This window comes from Chiroxiphia lanceolata, chromosome 5 (assembly GCF_009829145.1).
Source record: "Chiroxiphia lanceolata isolate bChiLan1 chromosome 5, bChiLan1.pri, whole genome shotgun sequence".
NCBI lineage: Eukaryota > Metazoa > Chordata > Aves > Passeriformes > Pipridae > Chiroxiphia > Chiroxiphia lanceolata.
In genome coordinates, this window is record NC_045641.1 from 22,898,146 (window position 1) to 22,912,527 (window position 14,382).

Consider the following 14,382-nt stretch of genomic DNA (forward strand, 5'->3'; position numbering starts at 1 on the left):
TATTGAAAGGGTGTCTACATATTTTCTATGTGCATGAAATATGTTGGCATACTTCTTGCTAGACACGCAGGAGAAGATTCTTCAAGAATTGTTTAAGCATCCCCATCTATATAATTATATACATATATACATAGGTATATATCGACATCATTTTCAGCTATAATCTTAGTAGATTAATTTTGCTTAGTAAGTTTTGTTCTTGAGCACAAGGACAACTACTAAACTGGAAAGCTACAGAACAGTAGATGTATGATATCTCCCTGTGCCCCAGGAAGGCATGAAAGCGTGGTGTCTCACAGCCTGTCTCAGCTTGAGGGCCTTGCTTAGCTGAATACGTGGCTTTGCTATCACTGCCTGGGCCAAAAGGCTCTTAAGCTCTTTGTTCACATCTGGCTCCAAGGGACAGGTTGTTTGTCATTGTGTGTCTCTCATTTTTTCATTTTGGAATTTATGCTAGTGCCAGCTCTTCATGACATGTAAGATCCCAGTTTCTTCCTGAGATGGAGGTGCTCGAGCCCCATTACACTCAGGCTGCCTTTCTTGCCTCTGTTTCACACTCTCTCAACCTCAGATATTCCTACAGGGGAGAATCATATCCCTTTGAGGGACTGGAGTACAAAAGTGGCACTGCTGGACAAAGGGAGTAAACTCATAGCACAGTAGCTGTTTAAGGTGGAAAAAAATGGGCTATAGTTTAAGGTGGAAAAAAATCAATCAAATAATTGATTATGCTGGAAAACTAAGAAGAGGAAGGGGAAAAAAAAGAAATTTAGCTTTGAGTGTCCAGCAGAATTTATCAAGGCAAATCAGATCATCTCAAATACACTCTGTCTAAATTACAGTGCAAGAGTTGTGACTTTCCTGAAAAAAAGAAAATGAATTCCATAAACAGAAAGGTTTTATTGCCCACTTGGTTTGGCTCTGGAAGGAAAGAGTGCAATTTGGAAACAGAGGGAGTAGTCATAACGTGGTCAAATGTTCTGAGAGAGATTTGTCTTCCCTCTTGTCCCTTTGAAAGATCCTAATCCAACAAAGCACAAACCTGTGAGAAGTGGATGGTCAGACCTGAGGCTTGCTGTAGGGAAATAGTGAAAACTAAGACTGTAACCCAAGACACTTGAGACCCAGCTAGTAGTTGGGTCTTTGTTTCTGTTTTTAACCACAACAACCCAATATTGCTCCTCTTCTCCCCAGCCCTGCTTTGCTTATGCTTCAGAACAATTAAGAGAGGAACAAGTTTAACTTTCCTAAACTCATCTTGGAGTAAGTGTTTACCACAGAAAATTTCAACCCATCTGAAATTACTCATTGTCCTAGCACTTAGCAAAAAACTGTGCCAGGTAAAGCACTGTGATAAACATTGCTAACTAGTTTTGTCAACTGATTTTCGAAGTCCATACTAAGGTCTTTAGCTAATTTGTTGTACTGATAGCAATGAGTTTGTATGACTCCTGTTGATCACTTATTACTGATTATTGTAAAGCTTTTCCACAAGTATTAAATCTCAGCGTCACAATCACTAAAAAGTTGGTGATATTTGGTATTAGTAAATTACTTGTTTTCTTTTTTTTATCTTTTTTTAGCCTCTACTCACCTATGATTTCTTAGGAGAAAGCCCACTAATCAAGTTTTCCTTGTCACACATGACTTGGAGCTTTGTAAAAAAAAAAAAAATAGATCTTAAACTGATGTTGTTTATTAATATCTTACTTCTTGCAGGAGATACATAACATCTTCTCCACACTTGACCCAGTTTGAAAAGGCGGGCTATGTGTCTTTTGAGTCTGTAGCTTGGATTACAAGAAAAAAAATTAATTAGAATATGGCCTTTGTCTGAGAGACGAACTGACACGCATTTATTAAAATCTGTAATCCATCACAGTTGAAGATTATAGAAGATTTTTTTTTTACGATTCTTATTTTTTTTCTGGATCAGAACCAATATGTGCGAGTAAAGAGATTATCCTAAGCACTTATGTTTTAAATAACTTGTCAGCATGCTAAGATGATGAATGTGATTACAAACATCTAGAAGAAACCTTGACTGACAGCTGATTCCTTGGATTATAAATTTAAAATGTCTGCAAAACATTTAGGTTGAAAGGAACAGTTATATCAAGATTGGATTTTAGGAAGGAGGAGTCCTTTTTTGCTTTTGGTCCATAGTGGCTTGAAAAACATAGTAGAATTAATTTGCCTAAAATGTACTTTTTATATACAACTGTATGAAAGTGTAAATACATTAATAAAAAATAATTTCATGCTTTTTATTTTGATATGTGAGGCAACAAGCCAGTTTTCTTTAAAAGAAAAGGCTGAAGAAATAGCACATGATCACTATAGTTCCTCTTGTGTGCTAATGTGCAGAAGTAGTATCTGCTAATAAGGTTATGGAATATGATTTGAAAATAGCCATAAAATCACAATTAATTTCTCTTGTACAGGCACCCCTAGCGATTAGGAAATCATAAATTGTATAATTTTTGAATGAGAAAGGAAATCTGTATAATATCACTGTCCCTGTTAGACCAGATGTGCAAATGGGAGCGTGTCAGCCAACCTAAGTGCTTTAAAGGAACTGGTAAAGAACCCTCAGGCCACTTGGAAAAAGAAGATACTCCCTTTCTCAAAGCACAACCATTAAACACCTTTGTCTGCACCAACTTTGTGCCTGAACACTGTGAAGAATGTGTATGTGTAATTCAACAGTCTTACAAAAATGTGTATCATTTGGGACAATGTACCCATTCTGTACATTTTTAACTCTTGTCACCCCCCCCAAACCCCACAAATATTATAAGAAAATAATTCTAGATCCTATTCTTCAAAGGCATTTAACTCAGCTAGGGATACATCACATGTTTACTTGCACTTAGGAGTCATATATCAGCCCTGTTCTTCCTGAAATTCAGAATTGGCAAATATGCAGGCATGGCAAGGACCACAGGAAAAAAAAAGTTGTAAAATTTGTATATTTTATATTTTGAATAAAGATGTCCTGCCTCAGAAAAGTAGGTTCCCTCTGAGTTATTCCATGAACTAATTATGGCTTTGAACTAAAGAGATGAGTACTGCTATCTGCAGGCACATGGCTAGCACCCCTGACCTGAGGCTGAGCCACCTGCACAGATCCTGAGAAACTGCTGGGCATCAGAGGGGAAGCTGCTGGAGAGGCAAGAGCAAGCAGCTGGCAGGTTTTAAGAAGAATGACATGAAGTCTGGTGGCACCACACAGGTGGTTCATGGGGAGTTATGTGAGGGAAGGCCAAGCTCTGCTGGAGACATTCTGGAAAGAAAAGCTTGAAAGGCCAGAAATACTAGGGAACTGTTGGTAGTACCATGTATGGCTGAGATGATCTAAGTGGCAGCATCTGACATTACATATTTGGATATGGCTTTAAGAAAACTAAGACCCATGAAAGTAATTAGGTAAGAAGGTTGTTTATCTACAAAGAGATAGAGAAGGCTGAAGAAACAGAGGGATCAATGTGGATGGGGAAATAATAAGCATGGGAAAAAGGAGAGAAGAGGGTAAAAGGTGTTTGCATGTATGTGGGCAGTACTTTGCCCTGTGCCTGACCACTGCCCTCTGTCCTGTTTCCTTCTTAAGTTCTAGTCCTATTCTCTGTGTTATGAATTCTGTTTCTACCGTCCTCTGTGTGTGTATGCATGTGCATCTCCCTGTGTGTGAGCATGTGTGTGTATGCATGTGTGTGTGCCCTGCATGGTCCCTGGCTGCACCCACACAGGGACATTGGGCTGAGACAGGAGAATCGTTCTGCATGCAGCTCTGGGGGGTAGGAAAGGGAGAACCTCTGGGGTCCTGAGACCAATGTATTCAGCCACTCCATAACCTCTGGGACTGCACTGCTGTGGTTATAAAGAGAAGTGGTCAAGTGTAAAAGAGAATTTAAGCACATTAACATTTTACCACAGTTTTACAAAAAAACACCTATCTGTTACATGGACCAGATGACCTCCAGTGGTCCCTTCCAACCTTAACCATCTCCGTGATTCTGTTATACGTTGTTTTTTCTACATAATTTTATTTATTTTTTAATAAAATAGGATGAGCATGAAAAAGTCTCTCTTACTGCTAGGTATTCTGTCATTCTGTGCCGTTCTGTCTCATGGTCTAGCACCTTCGTTTCATGTATCAACAGTATGAGGATTTTTTAAAGTTTCTGCTGTTTAGATTTCTCTAAACTTAAATTTATTTTAGCTTTGTTGCAGCTTCACCTATCCTCAATCCTACACTGCTGAGGGGGTCTAGATCTATCTGCTGACATGCTGAGATCCTTCATACAACCCTACTTTAGGAATCAGTCAACTAAAATCTCCAAGCCCACATCAGGCTCATCTTTTCCTATGCTTAGTTTTCATCTAAGATAGGGTCCATTAGTTTCTGTGGCATTCTACTCCAGAACAGTATCTCTGTTCCCAGTCTTTCTATGTAGCAACTGTATATACCAAAGTGAGAAAATAGTTGCTCTCACAGCCTGTGTTTGTTTTAAACAAATATGTTATTCTCCTCCAGCCTCCTCGGTGCTGCAACCTTCAGTACAGTCACTATCTGAGTTCAGAAGCTTACAGAAAATAATTGAGTGGCCAACTTGAAACATGTTTTGTTCTTTCAGTGACTACTTGCTCTATTGCTTCCCAGAGTTTGACTGTTGCCTTGCCAAAGGAGGCAGCAAAGAGCTCAGCAGCTGAATGAATGATCTGAAACAGTCAGCATGGAGAAGTCTTGGGAGGGGGCAGCCAAGGCAATCGGGAGGCCTGGGATAGCCCATTAACCTGTGAGTGATCAGACTGGGAGATGAGCAAGGAGAGGCCAAAGAAGGAGCTAATGCGGGCATTGAGGGTACAGGTGGGAGTGGAGCAGAGATTAAATAATATGAAAGTTTTCCATAAGTGTCTCCTGAACTTGCAGATTCCATGGGAAGTGCAGCCGCCTGCAGGTCAGTGATAAGTCCTTATTCTTGTAAGTAAAAGCTCTCCTACAGGACAGTGAAGACTGTGTGGAAGTATAGTGGACTGTACTGTACATGAAAGACTGCTCAGCACAGACTGTAATATTTATATTTATTTTTTGCAATGCCATAGGTAAAAACAATTTAACAATGCCAAAGACAGTGTTATTCTCATAAAAACTTCTCATTTCAAAACAAGTGGTTTCTAGTTCCCACAAAAAGTTAAAATCACATGCAGCTATTTGAAGGTAAATTGCTTAAGATGCACAATTATATATCAGAAGACTTTGTTAAAATAAAAACATACTGACTACAACTTTTTAACAAGGCAATTACACAGAACTAGAAAACTGACTCTGTAGTAAAATATAAAAATCTACAATTATAAATATAAATTTGGTCCATGGATCACTACAGAAGTAGCAGTATTTACAGTAAGTATCAGATTACTATTCTAAATGTCTAATTGAAGTCTTAAAATGTTGAATGTTATGTAGAACAGTATTTTATTTACATTCTACTATATTAAAAGTTATATTTCTAGCAAATGTAAATTGTTATAAATACAGCAAATAGATCAAATACTAAACCCATTGCATGTTTGTAATTGAGGATTCCCTAACATCTATAAATATGATAATTTTAAGTTAAAAGTAAAGCCAGATAAATCAAAAAACTAATACTGAAAAAATCATACCACAATTCAATTCTTAGAAACACTGTAAAAGTCAATCAAGTTAGTCCAGACATAACAATGTATTACAAGTAATCTTTCAAGAAAAGGCACACATTGTTAATGATAAGAGTTCCACAGTAAAGTTGTATGTAACAGAAAAGACTGTTGGTTTGAGCAACGGTTGGGATCTGATTATATATAGAGAGACTGCACAGATTTTCCCCACCCAAAGTATAAAACTGAAAATAATAATGGTAAACTACAGGTGTGACTGGTGTGATGTAGTGATGTGTATGTTTAATTTGATGTGTTAATTAAACTAAAGATTCTAAACTTTCAGCTGCATTTCCGTCGGGTAAAGCTGAGCCATTACTGTCCATAGATGCCGAAGGGTTTTCTTCTTGCCTTGTGCTGACAAGGCTGAGAATAGCTTTGTACAGAAACTGGTACTGTTCCTGGAGAAGAAAAGAGGATACAGTCAAAATTAATTAACAGCTGATGTATCAGTCACACATCTGTGCACATGGAGCACAACTGTGCTCCACAATTTATTATGTTACTTACTTAGCAGCTTTATTGATTTTATGACTAATGATTCCCCCTGTACACGATGTAAAGCACAACATTAGGGAATATAGTACAGGTAGGGGAGAAAGCTGTATTTTTAAAGAAATATTATATGCTGAATCTGATCCTTGTTAAAGTCAGTTACAAATCTGGGGCAAGGATTAGGGCTACTGTTTGTCTGTTGGCTTTTTTTGTAATTTTTTGTCATCTGAATTCTATCCAGGAAGATTTTTTTCTTTTCTTTTTTCTTTTTGGTGCTTGCAGTTACTGTTCCTGTTTTTGAAGATCCTGCCAGGAATAAGAGGTAGAAAGACAGACAAGACTGTCAGAAGATTCATCAAGGAGGCCACTGTCAAGAAGGGGCAGAGGATCTCAGTTGGATGCATGGGAAATGGGGAGTGCCAGAAGCCAGCTGGACTGCAGTGTGAGCTGGGAATGAGGAAACATCCCAAGATGGTCTGTGCAGGGAGAGCAGGCACAGCAAAGGCTGTGCTGGCAGTGGATGCTCTGAAAGGGCAGAGGAATATTTTGGATATATAAGGATAAAGAATTTCTGTGAGGGAAGGAGTGTGGAACAGTAAGACAGACTAAATAGGGTGGGATTTGGGGTCTGAACTATTAGCTTGGGTTAAGAGATATGGGGTAGAAAGCCACAAATTTGAAAATCTGCAGTAAGAGGATGGGAATCTGGAATCTAAGATAAAGGACCTAGGTATTTGCTCTAGAATCCTGGGGAAAGAGGACTGAAATGTCCTGATGGTTCTTCTGAGGTGGAAAGAGTTCCACTTTCACTCCATTGTCTGCCAGTCTCCTCACTCTGGGCTACCCAGGCAGGGTAAGGCGTGGACACATTTGTCAATCCTGCGTTATGTTCTGGTTTTGTTGTCAAAAATTGGATAATGCTAACCCAAACATTTTACTCCTAAAGTGTTCTCCTTATTACACTCATATGTAACTCTAGCGGTCGGGTGTGTAATGATATGACCAAAGAGGTGGGATTCATAATTTTTATTTCTGTGATGAATTTTAATTTGTAGGACACTGCCTTAGCAAGTAATTCTTATTTACTATACTTTATACTTTTCACATTTTTTTTTCCTTCCTGCAGGCACAGTGACAATGGTGTCAAGTGACAATTCAACAGATCATGAAAGATCAAGGTCCATCCTGAAGTGGAAAACTAAGGTAACTACTTTAGGGTCTACCTGGAGCACAAATTTATTCCTGACAAATTAAAACCTTAGTTTACATGACATAATACAGATTTTATGATCATGGCAGCAGCTCTGCACATTTTGAATATCACCACTTGATAACCACAAAATAGGTTTTCACAGGAAATTCTTTGTTTTGGAATAGGCAACAGGTCCACTACAGCACCTCTACAAGACAGTTTTGAATAACCCATGCAGAAACTAAGATGTTAGTGGTTCAGTAATGTTGCTCTAAGATCTAGAGCTAATAATGTCACATATAGGGAAAAAATACACACATTTTGCCTATTACTTACAATGTCTGTAAAGACTCCAGGCCTCATCAAATTTATCATCTTCGCTACATGGTAAACATCCACTGAATTCTCATTTTCCAGTTGATGCATCAGAGTTGTCAATGCACAGAAAGTTCCTGCTGTCACCCCTCCATGCCTTTGTAAAGTAAAACAAAACAAAACAAACCAGAAATCTCTAGACACTGGATCAAGTTTTACAGATGGAGAAAATACAAAATCCAGGGTAAACAGATAAGATGAATTTCTGTCATGTGATCTTTGCAATTTCTGAAATGGGTCTGCCCAGCAGCGGCTTAACAAAATTTTCATGGCATCTGGCTACAACTTCTTAGAGTTATTTTTCTACAATCCCCTTCTAACCAAATCTTGAAGGCCTTGGGTCCTTCACTATTTCAACATTTCAGTATTTTTTGTCATTATTGAACAGTTGGAGAAAGGTAAGGTGCCTCATCTAAACAGCCTTATGTCTTTTAGTAAGAAAATGAGGTCCTGACTGATTTCCTTTCCAATGTCCTACCTGATAACTATCCAAAGTATGGCAATAGTAAAATTGAAATGAAGTATGATACAATAAAAATGTTTCTCTTTTTGATGCGGCTGAAACAGAAGCAGCAGCACTGCTGTTAAGTGCAGACTTCATGCCTTGTTTCAGCAGCTTTCACTCTAAATGAGGTGAAATGATAGTTCTACAGAAAAACATCAAAACAAACAAAGCTGCAGTTCTTACTCATCATGTACAATCATGGGCCCATCACGGTTGGAAGTTTCCTCTTTGATGATGCTGATCAGTTCAAAAGTTTTACTAATAGGACTATCAGGATTTGGCCATTTTGGACACTGAAAATGCCTCACTTCAAGTACATAGTCATCCTAAACGAGGACAAAAAAAAACAAACATAAATCAATTTTGTAAACTACTGTCTTTATTCTTTTCCTTCACCCTGGTCCAGACTGGCTCCAGCCTCCAGATACAGAATCCCACTGCTGTGGAAGTTGGAATACGCTATTCCCCATGTGATCATATCACCTACAGAGGTTTCTTCCCCCAGGGGTGTTTCTAGGGCATGGGTTTTTATCACTCATTTACCATAGAAAATGTAAAAAAATGTAGGCATTATCTTTAACAAATCAAGTTATATGTTTATGACAGTGTTACCTGTGTAGCTTCTAAAATAAAGTCTTGGATTATGAGCTTCTCCTCGTTAGACAGACACTTGTGTTCTTCAGCAATCATAGTGACTTTGAAACTCTCACAGTTTATAGGCTCATCTTTGTTTGGCCAGTATACAAATTCATCTTCAGCCTCCAGAAAAAAAAAAAAAAAGGAGACATAAAGATAAGTAATGTTGAGCTCTTAAAATACAAAATCCATCATAATAAATACTGTGTCATATATTATCAATCCAGCCAACTAGATTTAAACCAACAAATCAAAACTTGATCAGGATTACAATCATGGCAAGTGATGGTTTTCAGATATCTCTGTAGTGATCCTGACCAAAGACCACTGTACCCTGTGGATCCACATAGCAGTCAACTTGCTGTGCTACACTGTGCCATGCATCCAGACTGGCCTTCAGACTGTCCTGTGCTTTGCTGTGCAGTGCACAGGCCATGGCCACAGGATAAACTTAGCTGGTATATTGTAACATAGGAGCCTGCAGGCAGCACTCGAGTGGTCTTGGGATTATCTGAAAGTGTAGACCGAAGTTCTCATAAGAGCATCCTTTCTGTTTGACAGCAGAAATGATGAAGAGAGTTGTTTTTTATTTAAGAAAATCCTGTAATACTTTGAATGACCAAAATGGTCAGATGGATAGGGAAACCTCCCTGCCATGTGTCCTGTCTGCCCGTCAGATGTGTTTCAGGGAGGGTAGAGTAGGATTCCAGTCGAGGTGAATGTAGAGCTCAGAAAGACTACAGTTGTATGCTAGGTTGATACCACTGCTCCCTGGTCAAGCTGGCAGGGCTCCAGTGCCCTTCCTGCACACTCTTCTGCATGAACTGCCACCCCAGGCCCTGTGTGCCCATGCTGCTGGCAGCGCTCCTGGCCACTCACACTCCCCAGGGGCTTCTTTCATATGTGCGGGAATGCTTGGCCACCATTGCTCCTGGCTCTTGTGCCAATCACAATCTGCCCAGATAAGGATCCCTAGATTTCCACTAGATTGTTTGGGGATTTTACACTCAGTTCAATATTGCTAATTTTTAATTGTTTTTTTTTTTTTTTTCAAAATCCAAGTTGTTTTCTCATGTCTTGCATATTTCAAAATGGTAATACTAGTAAAATTCACGCATAAACCCATAACCATCTGCCACAAAACTCACCATATTCTGGCTATCAGGAAGCATGACTATTAGCTGGGCATTATGGTCCCATATCATTCTCCAGAAATCCTTGATAGTGTGTAGTAAGGGATGCTGGGTAATAATGAATTCATTACTTTGATAATAACCCTGAAAAAAAAAAATCAACAGACTCAGAATTGATGCCCAACTATTAATGCTTAAAGGAAACTTCTAGTGGACCAGAAGTCTAGAAAATACATTGCACAATTGTGCCTTCTTTGGCTTCCTGCAAATATTAGAAAAAAATAAAATTTCCATTGCAGTGTTTTCCACATGAAAGGAATAAATTCAATTACACTGAAATAATTTTTAAAACCTAAAAAAAAATTATAAAAAAAGGATAAAAGAGACAGAGGAGACTCGAATGGCCAACTCAGAGGAGCTGACTGCCTGAAACAAATATAAGAATACATGAAAGATCTGCAAAAATTCCAAGCAGTTTCTTAATTTGTACAGATGTCTCAAATTAACTTCTTACCACAAAAGAGAGTTCCTTTGCATTAATGCACCTGATGTAGGATCATGTACATATACCACTGCAGAGAGCTTTCCCATCTCTTTCCTGAATGTCCAGGAGGCATTAACTCCTCCCTCTCACCTAATGAAGGGCAAAATGTTGAAGAAAACCCAGAGAACAAAAGATAATGGAAAGCTGATGAGCTATGGTGTCTTGGGCTATGCTAGTTGCAAAGGCTCTGTAAGATGAGCAGGTAGGAAGGCAAATCACAGTACAGCCATTAAAAACTAACTTGTTAGTTAACACTTTTAGTTTATCTCACAAGATCCTTCCATAGGCGGCATTTAGCTTTACCAGGTTTTAAAACTATGATGGGATTTCTATTTCTACAGATTGTTAAAAATGCAATGCACTTAACCAAACTTAAACCCAGTAATAATGGTAATAGTATTTTCTGGGGGAAGTAACTCTTTCAGGCAGAGTGAATAATGGAAGAAAGGAGATTTCAAAATCAGGATTGTGCCACCCTAACTCAGACACATGGCAGCTCTGAAAACAGCTATGCATTATTTTTCACCAATATGTTAACTGACTTACCATAATATAGGAAGCATTGATGTAGTCTGTCCCTTCACCAGACAGTGATGAGATACCCACTCTAGATCTTTCCACTGTAAAAAAAAGTTATGAATCAGTAAGTATGTTGCAATGACTCTTATAACATTACAGCGATTATTTCACATATCTCACAGTGATGATAACACTAAGCTCCATCAATCTTCATCACTGAAATGCTATCCAGCCATCTATTTTGTTTTTCTATGTGTAATTCCTAAATCACTTCTTCATTATAAGCACTTTACAGAACATTGTTCCACACAAATGCAGATGTCTTCAGTTCTTGTTGAGGAAATTTTGAAGGTTTGACACACAAGGTTCATAAACATTTTGCCACCCAGAGAAGACAATTTGAACAAACTTACCAGGAATGATAGATGAAGTTCGGTTCTTTTCTCTGTTACACTGTTTGAGTGCAGTTGAATAATCACACTGCTGTGTGTTAGACTGGCTCAGTAGCTGAAACAATGAAATGTAAAAGAACTCAGGTAACTAGATAAAAGCCATTCTTTCACAAGTTGCACTAAACAGAAGGGTGCACATATTGCAGGTTCAGTGTCTCTCTTAACTTTAGGTATTGTGATAAATAATTGTGATTTGTGAAACAAATGGGTGATTACATCAAAATAAAACAAGCGGATTGTAAAACTTAATTACACCCCCATGAAGAAATAAAACAGACCCTTACAAGGTCAAGGGGCCCTAAAACCTCCCTACTATCCTAAGAATAAAATATAGTAGAACTTTAAATCTTTTAGGCGCCTGTTCGTCCAAGAATGCATGAATTATGACTGGTTGTAAAGATAACCATTTAGCTTTAGCTGTAAGAAAACCCATATATTAAATACTTAGCAAAAAACTGTAAAATGTATATGTATATGATACAATTAGTATGCATGAAGTAGCTAAGATAAATTCCAAATGTACACTGTAGTAGGGATGCAGATTTGGGAAACTTGTCCCCACTTCTGTCACGTAGCCGGCTGCTTGCTTTTACCATATAATAAACTCCTATTCAAAAACTTATAGAAACTAAAGACTTTGTTTATCACAGGTATCTAGTTATCTGGCTAAACTACTTAGAAAGTCATCAGAATTTTTTTCTTCACTGTTCTTAGCAGTTCAAATGACTCTTGAATCTTAGATCAATGAAAATGTCTTTGAAGGTGGAGTCTGTCTTTAACCAGTGATGTACACTGAGGGGAATACACTGATTGATCAATATAGCTCATGACATTATTGCGACAATGACATCGTTCCAGACTGTTGTTTTACCTTTAAGATCTTCCTGTAAAGGTACATAGTTAGATCTTCCAAAATCTACTTATTGGACTATTTTTTTTTGTAGATCCTTTGTTTAAGTGTAAGCAAATAATTCTGTCACAACTGACTGCATGCATTTGTTAAATTAATCTGAATTTAGGTTCAGCAGCTAATGAAAGTTGTGTTCAGAAAGCTAATGGAAGTTGTGTTGAGATACCTACTTTTAAGTAATTCAGGCTTGCAAACATAAAGATTTTTGTGTTACTATCTCAGAGAGCTCACCTTGAATTGTTTCTCCAGTCTGGTCTTTCCTGTTGGTCCAGGTATCAAGAGAGCATTAACATAGGCATGAATGTGGGTCTCAAGGACTTCTGTTTCTTTACTGAGTATTGCTTCAACCAGTGCATCGTGAATGAAGATGTATTGCTCCTAGGAAAAGGAAACCAAACGTGAGCTCTCATCATTTTCAGATTCCCCTGGTTACCTCCGGTTAAGCTGCCACTTCTGATGTGGTCAGTGTTTCTTCACAGGGGAGCTTTCTCAAATGTTATCCCCTAGAGTGATAACTGTCCCTTTGCAGTGACAGTACACATTTAAAAGCACAACTGACAATTACACTTGCAATATATATGTATACACATAATATATCATATAATACAGTACCAAATCCCCACCACCTGTGATATCTCATGTTAACAGAATAGAATTAAAAATGCAAGCATAGCCTCGAGTCAAATTTTCAAGTCAGTCCTACCCCTAGTTCCTATAGCTATCCTCTGTTTCCTCTCTCACATCCTTTGGAACAAGTGTCCTAGCTGTTGATTACCTTTTATTCTATTGAAAGGCACTGGGGAATCTAACCACCTATTCTTGAAACCTGAAGTAGACTTTCAAATACCCTGCTGTTGCCCTTATTGTTTTCTCTTGGTCTTTCACTGTTCTATATATAATCTTCAGTTTAAAGCATCTATAGATAATTTTCTGTCTAAAACAGCTTTTGTCCTATTTTTTATTCCCTAATATAAACTGTTTGATGAACACCTGACAATGGTGTTTCCTTAAAAAACTCCATGACAAAAATGCAAGTCCTGCCAAGAAAGCACTACTTCAAGAAGCATGATTTATATAGACTTCCTTCTGAGTCCTTCCTAATAAACAGACAAGAACCAACAGATAGGTAATTTCTAGTGCATTGCTCTAAGCAAGCCTAGAAGGATGTCTCTATAAAACCATGGGAAACAAATGGGCAAATCCAGTCTGGTGACTGGTTGCCAGTCTGTCTGGTGGTGCCAAAAAGAAGACTGCATCATCTCTCCTTCTGCAAACAGAAATAGTTTGTAATAATCTCACGCTATTTATATTTCATTCTTACCTCAGTCTGCACCAAGTAGTTCCTTTGGGTACGTATGTGTTTTAAGAATCCAAATATGTTGATTGTCCCTTCATGCTGAATTTGCTGCAGCATGCTGTCCAACACTATGTATGTGCCTGTCCTTCCAACGCCAGCACTATAAAACAAAAAAATAATCTTGAGCCTGAAGTAAAACACTAATGAAAAGAACTGGTCCTTACACATAGCTTTTTCAACAAACTGCTGCGTAGGGAAGATTTTCCTTTACAAATGAATTTATTTTGCTCTATAGATACTTTGTGAAACCTTCAAGGCTGATAATAATATTTTTTGCTGTGCAAGAATAGGTGTAAAGATAATTTTCTCAAATGATGTTTAAACTATTGGTTGAAATAGAATGAAGCGGTTTCCTGCAGGTCTGCAATTTTCAAGCTTCTGATATTCCTTAGGATACTTTGTCAAGTATACCTAGAAAGGGTGGCATATGTCAGCATTTGGGCACAGTTAATGTGCTCAAATTCTTCTATGTTGAAACCACAATTTAAAAGGAAAGTTGCATTATGCCTCCCATTACAAATAAAGGAGATTTCAAAGATCTGGACTGAAGAAAACCCCAGG

The 14,382-nt window shown here is 38.0% G+C and overlaps 1 protein-coding gene across 5 annotated transcripts in view; it reads right to left on the reverse strand.

Moving 5' to 3' along the window:
* Positions 1 to 5,068: 5,068 nt before the first annotated feature.
* PTPRZ1 (protein tyrosine phosphatase receptor type Z1) overlaps positions 5,069 to 14,382 on the reverse strand; it is a 132,999-nt gene continuing 123,685 nt past the window's right edge. For all 5 annotated transcript variants that reach the window (XM_032687425.1, XM_032687422.1, XM_032687423.1 and 2 more), the window contains 9 exons: positions 13,786 to 13,921; positions 12,696 to 12,842; positions 11,516 to 11,609; positions 11,130 to 11,203; positions 10,055 to 10,183; positions 8,883 to 9,029; positions 8,454 to 8,596; positions 7,727 to 7,862; positions 5,069 to 6,104 (listed from right to left, as the gene is read on the reverse strand). In XM_032687425.1, coding sequence (XP_032543316.1) covers positions 5,964 to 6,104; positions 7,727 to 7,862; positions 8,454 to 8,596; positions 8,883 to 9,029; positions 10,055 to 10,183; positions 11,130 to 11,203; positions 11,516 to 11,609; positions 12,696 to 12,842; positions 13,786 to 13,921 — 1,147 coding nt within the window. In that variant the 3' untranslated portion in view covers positions 5,069 to 5,963. The remainder of the gene's footprint in view (positions 6,105 to 7,726; positions 7,863 to 8,453; positions 8,597 to 8,882; positions 9,030 to 10,054; positions 10,184 to 11,129; positions 11,204 to 11,515; positions 11,610 to 12,695; positions 12,843 to 13,785; positions 13,922 to 14,382) is intronic.